Here is a 13,776-nt window from a genome sequence, read left to right on the forward strand (position 1 = left end):
ATGAACACTTATAGCTCAAAGGTGAACATGTCTTTGTTGTCCAAGTCCAAGGTTGTGAAAAAGAATTGACGCATAAAACTAAGGGCCCTATTATACACTTGGTGAAATTGTTTTTCGCTAGTTTCAGCCCGACGCAGTTTTCATTTTCACGTCCTGCGCCACATTTTTTAAATAGCAAATGCATTTGCGCCCATCTGTTCATTGGTCTATAAACGAGGTGTGTTCAAGCGCATTGTTGGCGTGTTGCTGTTTTGAGGAACTGAAATAGACTGAGACATTGAACAATTGAAACCTGCTCTAAAGTCAATGGTGCAGTATTTTTATTTTATTTAAAGGGCGCGTTAGTAACGTGAGCCTATAGGCGGGTCCACAACGCACGTACACTCTGCTTATTACACGCACAGGGTGCAGCAGCACACAAACATGCCAAATATTAAAAATAAAATTATTACAATGTAAAAGATTATTATTGTGTACATAAAGATATGGTGGAATCCGGTTTGTCCTGTAGATGATCTGCTTGCGTGCTTTAACCTCGCCCACGAGAAGATCTGTTTGTGCTCTGGAGAAACGCTTTTCCGCTTGCAAATTCCGTCATGTAAATAGCGAATCCGCCATGGCGCTTTTAAAGGGAATGGGAGGTCAATTAAAATGTTCTTTTTTTTCTTTGGCATTTAATTTGTGCAACAAATGTGCAACCAAATTTGTGCCAGTCTGAACAGCCTAACCCACTAAACAGTGGGTTAGTGTAGGTATAAGCAGTTTTGACGCTTTCTTTAGAAAAGTTGTTGTCAACCCTGAACAGGACATTGTGACCATGAGCAGGGCACTTTGGTCCTTCAGGGAGATTGTCTCTGTAAAAATTGTACCGTAAACTACTTTAGATAAAAGCTTCTGCTGAAATGACTGCTTTCTTACCGTTTCTACAGCTAATTTCTAATGTTACTCATTCCAGTGGAACCAAGAGGGAAGCTGAGTGTAAGAAATGAGGGAGCAGCAGAGCAAGCTGCTCAGATAGCAGTGTTGTTAAGCTGTGCACTCGGGCAATGAAGGATGAAAGGTATCCAGGCAAAAGGCAAACAAATGCAAACAAACAAACACACGCGGCATAAAGCAACCGTCTCACTTCTCCAATGCTTGATTGAGCCAATATTTACTCTTACATTTAGTGACTTTAGCCAACTCATATAATGTTCATGTTTTTCTGTGTAGTACAATATCTGGATGGCTGTGGGTGTGTTTGACGAAGTGAACTTGGCAAACACACGCAAACACACATCCATCATTACACTCAGAGACCTACAGAACTGGATTGGGTTCCTACCACACAAAGTCCTTTATTTACCAAAGGTTTGCATGTACAAAAAACATGCACACATGAAAGCACACGTAATGGTAGGCTACTTAAGGCTGCGTCTTTCATTCTATTGTGTCATTTTCTGTGTGTTTCCCCCACAAAACACAAGGCATTGTCATCGCATACCCAGTGCATTCCTGTCGGTATTCAATAATTTCCTGTGTTTTGTTCAGAAGTATATTTATATTTTAAGATAAAATCATAACTACACTTTGACAGCCTCAGCATGTCAATAAATAAAATGTTATGATATTTTCTATATATAATCCTACATAGCCTACATGTGACTTGCTTGTGTCCATTGAGTAAGCAAATGGTCATTGAGCTGACACTTCTATGATCTTACAGATTCAGTTGATTGATCACAGATCTGCATATCTTGGCTATTTTACAGCAACTCAACCAATTAGATTTTAGAGCAAGACATGTATGGTTTTAATTAGTGGTTGGCTCATATCGTGCCTGTATCTTCTGGGTTTGGCTCTTTTAAAATGAACTACATGTGAAAACACCCTTATAAAGCGGGATGGTGGATAGATGATATAAATGATATCACACTGTTTAATTTAAAGATTGTAAATATCACATAAATAACAACTTCATCAATGAAATGTATATTTATTTTACATAATATTTAATAAATAAAATAATTTCAAAATCAACTTGATTAAAAATAAATCTGTACAATAAACAGATTTATACTTTATACTTACTATAACAACTTCTTGATTCTGTAATCTTAGTATAGTGTTTTCCACAAATAAAGAAATTGTTAAAAACCTATATGTATATATATATATATATATATATATATATATATATATATATATATATATATATATGGGTATGTACAGTATATATCTAAAATTTTTGTTTTCAAGTCGCCCAAAAAAAAAGGCCACAGCAAACATGAAAAATTTAATGATTTGCACAGTTGTATTTGTTGCAATTACATAGATTTATAAAAATAATTTATTCTATTTCTACTGTCACTAATAATATTTAATAATATTATCTGCATGTTTTAATCTAAATAAAATGGGAGGGTTCTCTTTTTAGTTGTTGCAAGCATGTTTCCTTTCTAATGACCTCTCGGTTATGCATTTCTGTGTTTTTTTTTTTTTTGACGTAGCCTTCCCTGGCACAAGACCTTATCACATCTATATATTACTGTGGATAGATAGATGATAGATTACTGTAGATAGATAGATAGATGTCTAACCCTAACCCTATTGTGCTAAATTAATCCTGATAGTTTTTAAGAGATCCTGAGATAATTCCCTTAAACCATTAATTTCTCTCTCCATGTATTCTGACACAGGACAATCAATGGTTGCAAAACTTGACAGTATCTTATGGGAAAGGGCAAACAAAAAAAATTGATTCTTCTGTGATCTTCTTGTTTAATGTGGTCATAGAAAAGTTTTGGTGTTTGATATTATGAAATAATAAAAAAGAATAATGTCCAGCTTTCAATGCTAAAAGAAAAATCAAAGATATCCTTCAAACCACAGTGATATTGTGTGTGTCCTCTAGAACCAGACGCAACAGCACCAGCAGACGGCAGCGCAGACGCAGACACAAACACAGACACAGCAGGCTCCAACCCAGCAGAGCTCAGCGCAGACCAACGGCACATCAGGCACTGCAGGGGCCAACACGGGCTCCTCCCTACAGCACAGCCAGGACCAGGGGCCACCAAACAAAAAACCTCGCACCTCAGGAACCAGTGTTCTTCAAACAGACTACCAGGTAAGGGAAAGAAACGTCAGAGGTAGTAGAGGCTGTCATTTTCACGTCCTGCGCCATGTTTAAATAGCAAATGCATTCGCGCCCATGGGCGTGCTGGTCTGAAAACGAGGTGTGTTCAGGCGCATTGTTGGCGCGTTGCTATTTTGAGGAACGGAAACAGACTGAGAAAAACTCACAATATTTTTTTTGTTATTTAAAGAGCGCATTAGTAATGTGCGCCTATAGGTGGGTCAACAATGCGCGTACACTCTGCTTATTACACACAGGGATGCGCAGCAGCACACAAACATGCCAAATATTAAAAATAAAAGGATTACAATGTAAAAGATTATTATTGTGTACATTGTTCTCGTCGTTAAACTAGCAAAAGTGGATTCGGATACGCACTAAGTGCACTTGCGCCCTGCGCTTTAGACCATGCGCTTAGATCGTTAAAATAGGGCCCTTAGACTGCCATACCATAATAAAATTGCCAATGTTAAAACAAACTTTAACTTGGACAGTCTCCACAGATAGAACAGGCTTTGTTGGCCCTTTTTACAAACCATCTCCACACTGAAATTAAAATTCAACTTCTTATCAATCACACAGCCCAAATACTTTCCACAACCTCAACATCCTGCACTTTGATAGTTGTGCTCTTTAAAGTGATTTGATTACACCTGAAATCAATAAGCATGTCCTTCGTTTTAAACACATTTATCTACAGGAATCACACCACTGGACAAAATCATCTACAACAGGGCCATGGTCATTTTTGTCGGCACAGAGGAGGCTGACAATAGCTGAATCATCTGCTAATATTAAGATAAATCTTTTATCATGCCTGGCAATCATCATTATATAAAATATACAGGAGTGGAGAAAGGACACATCCCTGTGGATGAGGACGATAGCTCAGACAAACAACCACTCAACCTTACTCTCTTAATTTGATCAGTTGAAAAGTCAAGGATCCAACCAACAATGCTAAAATCAAGACCAAAGCTCAATATGAGGTCATATCTTATTAAAAGCAGATGAGAAATCAACAAATAAAATCTAGCATGGGTCTTGGTTCCTTCCAAATGCTTAAGTACTGAATTAAACAAAGTGGCCGTAGCATCCTCTACAGTGTAAAAAACAAAAACAGCAGCTGTGGTTGCCACTATTTTACCGTTACCGTTTATTATGTTTTACGGTACTAAAACCCTCGCTTGGCCCTATATGCAAACTGAAGAGGATCGAAGGAATCTTCTACCTTTATAAGAAGCTCTTTTTTCAGCAATCACTCAAAACTCTTCATTACTAAGGAAGTCAAGGCAACTGGCCTGAAATCATTTAGCACTACTGGGTGATTATTTTTAGCCACTGGAATGACTATGGAGGTTTTCCATAATCTCTGCACCTTCTGTTTGAATGAGGAACAGTTGAAAGATATGATAGAAAATAGATCCCAATTGCTAGGCAGAGGAAATGAGCAGCCGATCCTCTTTATTATCAGGGCCCGGGTTTTTCCTGGCTTTAGAATGTTTAAACATATTAATTACATCCTGATCGACATCCAGATAAACTCCTTTTCTGCTCACAAATAATATTCCTAAAATCATGTGCATCAAACCTCACATAAAATTCATTAATCGCTTGCGCAAGCTAATAATCATCTCTGTACTCTTTCAATGACACCTTAGAATCTCTTTTAGGATTTGTACCAACAATGGTTTTCAGGTCATCCCAGACTAAGCCCAAATTACTGTTTTGTTTTTTTTAACTCCCATTCCATCTTTTCTTTGTAGCGCAGCATTGCCTTAGTTATTTCCAAATTCACTTAAAACTTAAAACAAAATATTTCCTTCCTGAAATACATGCTGTCTTTTTTTTAACAGTACCTTGAGTGATTTAGTTATCCATGGGTTGATGTTTGGATATACCTTTACAGACTTTTCAGGAGCATTGTTATCGACAAAGACAAGACGCATAGTAGCTAACAACATCAGAGATCATCAATGTCAGCACAGGACTCTTTAAAAATTCCCCAGTCTTTACATTCATAACACCCTAGTGGGATTGAGATAGAATCTTCAGTCCAGTTCTTAAACTGTCTGGTTAAAGTTCTCCCCTCCGTAGGGCTGTACGATACAGTTATGATCAGCCCCATCTAATGGGGGAAAAGGGAGAGTACATTTTGTCGGACCGATCAATGTAAAATCAAAAGTAATAAGCTTATGATCAGAGATAGGAATAGCCAGACCACAGATGGAAATATTATTCAAACCAGATCAGTGCTTAATTTCATTTCCTGTTCCGGAAAATGTCATATTTGGGATTTTTGAACCGCGGTATTTGTTTTTAAACGATCCAGCATTTAGCAAGTGGATTACATGGTGACAGTATGTGCACACGTATGAGACAGAGCGAGCACAAGTTTATGCAGATGTATTTGGTATTTTCTATTGGCCCTGAACATATATATTTTTGACCAATCAGCTTTCTTAAGCTCAAAATCACTCTCATTGGTTGGTGCTTACTGCTTATTGTTTTGTGCGCAGTGAGCAGCGGAAAGTTTGGAGAGAGTGTCCTGACGAATACCCGACAAATTCTTTTAGTAAAAATGTTAAAATCGGCAAAATGTTAAAGACAGTCAAGCGTATTTTCATTATTCATATCCGCAAGTGAAGCTGATGGTGTTACTGATAAAAAGAGATCCCAAGAAAACTAAACTTCACCCCTGGACAACTCTAATACTAATCAGGATAGCAGGAGACACAAGCAACGGGAGTTAGATCAGAAATCAATGTAAAGAAAGAGGCAACGACTTCATCGGTGAGAGAATATCGCTGATCAACTGAATGATATTTGGCCATTCACAAATATCTTTACAAACAGAATAGCCTTAAATAATGCAGTTCCTCAATCTTTCCACGCACTCAACTCTCTCAGACACACTGCTGAAAGCACTGCACATGTGCCCTAGCACAACCTAGCGTCCAACCAGTGATAATAACAGTATTATCATTTTAAACAGATACCATTCTGGTGTGAACATTATAAAATTGTGACTCTACAACTGACTAAACTAATAACATATAAATACTGTACTTTTTACATTTTTATTAAAACATTGAGTAATCATTCACAATGCAAGCTGGAAAAAGTAAGTGGATTTAGAAATGATGTTTGACAGGCATGTAGCCACTTGCACAATCTGGCACACGTTGTAATCCGCCGTTACAGTAGTCTACGCTGAACAACAGACAAACTCTTGCTCTCTTAAAGGGGTCATATGATGCTATTTTAAAAGTTCATTATTTTGATTATTGGGTGTAATAGAATAAGTTAACATGCTTTATTTAAAACACATTATTTTTCACATACTGTACATTATTGGAGCTCCTCTATTCCCAGCTAATTTCTGCAAAGTCCCTCCTTCTGTTCAGGAACAACTTTATAAATAAATCTTAACCTCTGAAAGCAAAAGTGGTTTTGCTTTCGCATCAAAACAGTGTCCCTACTAAATTACGACAACTCTACAATTCACTAAAGCGTCATATTCTTTACGTATGCCTTTGGGTAGGAATTATGCCAATATTTCACATTGTGATGTAGATGTTCGAGAAAGTAATATCTGGACTTCGATCAAGGCATTTTAGGCAGGTCTGGATCAATGTTCTCTGATAGATAGAATAAATCACTTTGTGGGAGACTATGAGCTTTGTAACGTTGCAGATCACAAATAGATACATTACACACTAAAGGAAAAGAAAAACATTAAAAAGCATCATATGACCCCTTTAAGAGAGTGAATCCAGGAACAAGAGAATGCATTAAAGGGTTAGTTTGCATGCGTCGTGGCTCTCGTGAACTCATGTCAGAGGCCCACACAGAGGAAAATGAATAGTTGAATAAAGTCGTTATTTTTGTTTTGTTTTTGCGCACAAAAAGTATTCTAGTCGCTTGATAAACTTAAGGTTGAGCCACTGTAGTCACTTGGACTATTTTAACAATGTTTTTACTAACTTTTCTGAACCGGCGGAATGAAATGACCTTGCAGCCTATGGAGGAGTGAGCCAGCTCTCAGATTTCATCAAAAATATCATAATACAACAAAGTTGAGCCAAGTTCAACTTATGGCAAATGAGCAGTAGCGTTGTGCATCAACCACTAAATGCGTATAGTAATGCTGTGCTGAAGTACAATTGATGTTGAAATACATCTGATGTTTATTACACTGTAAATTGTAACAAGTTGAATTATTACAACAGGAAACCAACAGTAATGTTCTTCATAATTTTTGAGTTGCTAAAGCTTAATACAACTTTGTATAGATAACTTGTGTGTTTGTACAGGTAATCAGGAAATGTGAGTTATGGTAACTCAATTTGACAAGTTGAAACTCAGCCATCTTAGAGATGTAAGTGTGATTCACAAAATCAAGTTAAAAAGAAGACTCAGTTACCAAAAACATTTGAGTGACCTTGTTATGTTCCACCCAGTCTAGGATAGGGCAAGCAACATTAAAGGTAATGTTAACTAAAATATTAACAAAACCAATGTTTGGCTCCAAAAGTTACATACCAAGAACAACAGAAATGTGGTACAACAAGGTTTATTGGTGTAACACAAGTATAGGAAGTTTGTAAGACTTCAGGAGTGGGAAAAGCCCCTAAAAAACAAAAAAACACAAACAAAATACCTCTAACTATAGGGACCCAATCTACACTTACCGTAAGGAAAGGAAAAGGAAAAGGAAAGAAATAACAAAATAGTTCCCTGACTCCCTCTCTACTTTAAACAGGAGAAAAGCATTACAAAAATAAAAAGGCACCCTTTCCCTAGAACTTCCAAGTTTGGTCTATATACAACATTTACAAGAGAAACATCAGATAAACAGTTTATCAGTTGGGTTCAGCAACAAAAAGTGTCTTCATCTACGTAACACTATTTATAACAATATTACGTACACTTTTAACAACAAAAAGAAATAAAATGGGTACGTTTTGAAATAAATCACAACTGAACAGCAGCAGCAATGTACAGAAACAACAAAGAAATCCAACCAGCAGAAAAACAAGCCTTCCTTCAGTGGAGATCAGTGAGGCTTTATACTCTTGTTTTCCTTGAAGACCAATCCCAACCGAGCAGTCATCAGCAGAGGTGCGCACCCTCACCTGGCTTTACCTGCACAGAAGAAGGCAGAGAAACGACCACTACTGCCACCTAGTGGCCTGGCACGCATAACATACAAAATTATAAAAGAAAATGACACCGCAGGACGTAACAGATCTTTTCTAATTATTCTGAGCCACAAGTACTATGCTGTCTCCCAGAGTGCATTGCGGCAATAATAAATTATGAATTTGCTTTGTTTTACTTTTTTCTGGCTTTTATTTGCCACTTTATCATCTTGGGCTTTCTGAGTATAGGAACCAAATAATAATTTTTATTTTATTTTATTTATATAGCTTCTTTTCAACACCCAAGGTTGCTTAACGAAGATAGGTTAAGGAACAGAACCAAATAAACATCGAAGCACAATACACACACTAAGGGCAGAAAGTAATATACAGAGGTCGATTGCAAAGTTAGGTTAAAGATACAAACAAAGAGGGATTCAAACAAATAACATATCCATAACAAGGTACAATTTACAGACCAAGTGTAATATTCAGAGAAAGAGTTTTAAAGAGGTTTTTGAAGGAGAGAAGAGTGGATGCTTGACGAATGTCTTGAGGAAGAGCATTCCAGAAATAGTACAGATTGTACAGATTCAACAAATTGTTGTATATGTAGTCAACAAATTGTTTTAAATTAGGACATTAATTAGGTTTTACAGTGTACATAAAAATATGCAGTAGGGGTGTAACAATATATCGCAATACAAAAATGCATCAATATGTATTGTGGATAGTGACAGTATGTATTGTGTATAATTCACCCAAAATGAAAATTACTGTGAGAAAAAATTCAAGTTTACAGAGTTTTAGTGTCAGTACTACATCAAACTACTATATATAATGTTGAATATAATGTATAATAATGCAATGGGGGAATATTCCTGTCCTGATAAGGCCAAATGTCTGATGTTACCAGTAAAAAGTGTCCAACATTATTTTAAATATATCTAGTCAGTGACAGAGTGCAAACATATTCGTCTAAAATAATTCTGTATTTTCAGCTTCAGAATCATGAATATTTCTCCATTTCTTTTACACCCCCAATGTAATACCAAATTTAGCATTTTAATGAACAGTAAATGTTTTGTTAACCTTTTATCATATGTCTCGGAGTATGGCAGTAATATGGTATCGTGAGTTCAGTATGGTGATATGTATCGAATCGTGACATGAGGGTATCGTTACACCCCTAATATGCAATAAATAAACAAGACCCATAATATTACAGTTCGCTTTCAGCTCAAATTACAGACAACAGTTAAATCATGCTGAATGCTTAATTTTTTATAATAATGTAACTTTTTTTCTCTCTTTATTTCATTACAGCACTCCAGTTCTCGGCTTGGTTACCAGAGCAATGTCCAAGGCTCCACCCAGTCGCAAAGCACTATGGGATATTCGTCCTCATCTCAGCACTCTCATCAGTCTCATCGATACTGAGACTCAAAACCATACATAAGCACTTCAATGAAACATTAACCACGAGCATAAAACCAGGCAAGTCTGTGTTGTCGAAGGAAAGTCGGGGTTTGTCCCAATATAAACATAAAACCCAAGTTTTTTCCAAATCAAAGCCGCCTGCCATCCTACAATTCTCAACAAATGCCACTCCAATCGAAGCACAACTTAGCAATCCCTTCCCCTCAAACACCTATGAAGAACCAGATCCATAATCAACAATCAACACTGAACATTTGCCTCAATATCTCAACAGTATTTCAATACATTTAAAAAGTTTACCAGCTCCAACACCAACTATACCATCTGCTGACTGTTTAGCATTTTCACACTCTCAAAATGATCAGCCAAATGCTATTCAGGTCGTAGTTACAGAAAGAAGTGACACAAGGCTTGTTACAATGGCTTTTTAACGGTGGTGTCCCACTGGCAGACTCTCAAGGGTGTCACATCTACCAAATCTCAGCCTCTTCTGGTGTTCCAGTGAAAAGTAATATGTCCATCCTCACTGAATGTGAAACTTCTGCATGACATGACAGAGATATTTCATGTTTGATGTAGAGTTATGATTTTGGACCAGTAAGTATGTTGGACTACCCATCGCAAAGTCCTGTCACGGTTGTGCTGGTTAGGACAAAATCTCAGATTAACTTGGAACAGACAGGAAGTAAACTACATCTGAGGTTGCGGCATGGTGTTAGGATACAACTCCTGGAATTATTTTACCCTGTAAATGTATGTGATGGTGTATCTGTCCCTTTGGGACTGATATGTGTGCTTACAATGGAAAATTGGCTCGTGGGTTGATTCTACCACCCATTAGTGTTGATTTATCATCTCAAGCCTTTCTGAGACGCCCCCTTATGACACACCTATATCAAATAGAGACATTTACGGTATATAAGCAATTGTACATAGGAACTGAAATCCCCTTTTATCTTTCTCCTTCTCCTGTCTCCTAGTAAAGCGAGCTGCCTGCATGTACAGACAGTAGAGCAGAGACTGGATTTGTGTAAAATATGTGTGTATATTATAAAGACTGAAGAAGAAAGAGCACTTATTGAAAGAAATGAAACCCAGCATGACTCTGTGTGAGTGGAGAACATCTCTCAGCTACCGTGCACCACTGCATTACTACACACATCTTCTTTTGTTGTGTAAGAGAGTTTTTTTCCTCTTTTTTTCGTCAAAACTGCACTATAAAAATAACATCAGCTATCAAAGAACAAGGACATGGTTTACTCTTTCTCTTTTTTGCAGAAGAACATGTTTTATGATTTTGGTCAGGACTAAAATCCCTAAATCTGTGTGTGTGTGTGTGTGTGTGTGTGTGTGTGTGTGTGTGTGTGTGTGTGTGTGTGTGTGTGTGTGTGTGTGTGTGTGTGCGTGCATGTGCGTGTGTGAATTTGCACGTGATTGACTTGCATGTGTGTCTCATCTGGGGCAGCTAGCAGTTGAACTGCTTCTGTGACTTATTTTGTCTCCTGTTTGTTTAGTGTTTTATATGCTTTTATAATCTGATTATTGTTGGGTTTTGTTTTTTGAAGTGCAGTTATTTTTTTGTGTTCTTTGAGCTCAGTATGTGGACTGGAAGCGTTTTTTCCCCCCTTTTTTCATTAAGAAAAAGTTCATTAAAAGTTGGATGTCTCATCAGGCAAAGATGAGGCTTCAGCTGTATATCTTACAGGTCCTTCCAAGCTGTCTTTGAAACACTGAAATTTTGTGGTGTGTTAGACAGCTGCAAGTCATTTCTGTTGGACAGTTAAGCAGGCAACATGGGGAAAAATACGAGCTCAAACGGGATTCTAGGGAAATCTTGAAACAGAGTCTTTAGACTATCTCTTGTTTTAAGCTTTATGAAAGTGAGTCAGTTTAAAAGACCCTGAAGGATAATGTTACCCAAGTGTATTGTAGTCACCCAGCACAAATTGTTGAGACTGACAATTGATTTCAATCAAACTGTTCGTAGAAGAATGTAGCTAATGGTCAGTTGCTGCCATCATACTCCTGAGTCTCTCTTCTGTCCCATTTTAATTTTTGTGCATTCTTTTGTTTATTTTATATACTTTGTATTTCTTGTGAAAGTGATCAGAATCAAATTTCCACCCTCTCTTCTGGGTTTCTTCATACATCAAAGTGAAGCGTACATAGGGTACTTTTCTTTATGAGGATGTGACATACAAAGTATACATATTTCTGATTCTGCACTCTTCTGACTGTATGTGTTTATCACATTTTCTGATATTTATAAGTCTCAAACTAGGAAACACAGAGGGTGGATTTTTTATGTCCAGCCACCATTGTCTGAAATAATGATGGAATAACATTAGTGTCATATGATGTTTTTTGTTTCATCAAAGATTTTCATCATAAGATGATCTATTGTACAGTATAGTTGGTGCATATCATATTTGGTGTCATATCTTCAGTTTAATGTTTCAGCTTTCTTCCTGGACATTTCCTTTGTTTTATTACAGTTTCCCCATATTTTGAGCAAAATAAATAATGACAAACATATTGTTTCTGTAGATTGTGACATTTACATGTGAAATTACAGTAAATAACATTTTATTTTTTCAATGAGAAACCTTTAACATCATAAGACTGACATGAAGGTCATGAGAATTTATGTTGGATCATAATTTTGTCATGTTATGTTGAAATATGATTTTCAGTTTTATCAGCCACAACATTTTTAGTTACATTACACTATTAAGTATATATATTGAGCACCTAGCCCGAACCCTAGTTCTAAACTTAACCATTTATCCATTTATACAATGTAAAAAAAACATTATAAAACATGTAACAGGCACAAAGTACAATTAATTAACAAATTACAAAGTCTTCCAACCCCAAAGTTTTGTATGATGAAAATACCCAAATTCGATCATCTTCCCCACCCAATTTAATGCTCAAACCCTGCATGCATGCAAAAATGACACTAAATGCGAAATGAGAATGAGTTGTCCGTGGGCAACAGAAAATGGACATTTACAGTGACAGCAAAACACCTTTTCTTTGTCATATGGGCGTCTCTAGCTTACCTAGTTAGCTATCTTGGGTCTATCCTGGATGAATCGGGATGCCTGGGAAGGCCTGGTCTGGCTTCCACTATGCATGGGAAACAAACTTTATATGCCCCTGCTATAAAAACACGCTTCAACCAGCCTAATCTGATTTTCTGGTATTAGCTGCTGTTAGACAGTCTCCCAGCCTGACTAAACCGGCTGATTTATGATGTTTTTCAGCAGGGAGTTCTATGCAAAAAAAAAGGGAAAAAAAGAAAAGAAAATCTTACAGAAAAGACCAACATTTTCACAAAACTTCACAATTTATTTTATAACCTACAATTGTACTATTGAATCACTGAAGGTAATCATATGTTGTACAGTCATTTGGGTAGATGTTTGGAAACAGACTATTTGACCTTACTTTTTCATATAACTCAATATATGACAAATTAGCATTGTCACTAAATGTCCTCATTCTTTCCTGCTGTAAAAGACTGCACTGTGGGAATATACAGTTTGTATGTATATATATATATACAAACAGTGCAGTCTTTTACACACAGTGCAGTCCAGAATGCAACAGTGTTGATTGGCAGATATTTTCCTGCATGCTTACAGTGATGAGTAGGGATTTTTAGGCCAAACTCATAGTCTGATTCAGTTTTGGGTGGCTATTGGCACTAAGTTAAAAAACCTAAAGTAACCGAAATAGGTTTCCCTACATATATTGATTTGTCTATTAAAAAAAAAAAAAAAAATCCATGTAGCATGTCGTATTGGTTAAAGCATTCAGGTTTTGCTTCAGGATGCATATTATACAATAGACTTCAAATATGGAAAATGCCCTTATTTTATGATATGGTTAGTTGTATCTGCCATTGTTTTTTTCCCCTGCTGTTCCACAACTCTGTCATAAGAGACCCATTTGTGGGTCATGACTCCCCACTTGAGAACACACTGGTTTAGAGATTTGGCTCTAGCATCTGGTGAGCCAGTTCTTTGCACTTTCTACCGGTCAAGTCTCTTTTTGAGCAGCCCAGTA

At 36.8% G+C, this 13,776-nt stretch overlaps 1 protein-coding gene across 1 annotated transcript in view; it reads left to right on the plus strand.

Annotated features, from left to right (window-relative positions):
* The window catches only part of cdk19 (cyclin dependent kinase 19), a 47,127-nt gene extending 34,890 nt beyond the window's left edge, over nucleotides 1–12,237 (plus strand). Inside the window, exons 12-13 of the mRNA XM_084431646.1 lie at nucleotides 2,894–3,109; nucleotides 9,589–12,237. Coding sequence (XP_084287772.1) covers nucleotides 2,894–3,109; nucleotides 9,589–9,702 — 330 coding nt within the window. The 3' untranslated portion in view covers nucleotides 9,703–12,237. The remainder of the gene's footprint in view (nucleotides 1–2,893; nucleotides 3,110–9,588) is intronic.
* The last annotated feature ends 1,539 nt before the right edge of the window (nucleotides 12,238–13,776 follow it).

The sequence above is a fragment of the Rutilus rutilus genome, assembly GCF_951802725.1.
Source record: "Rutilus rutilus genome assembly, chromosome: 15".
Lineage (NCBI taxonomy): Eukaryota > Metazoa > Chordata > Actinopteri > Cypriniformes > Leuciscidae > Rutilus > Rutilus rutilus.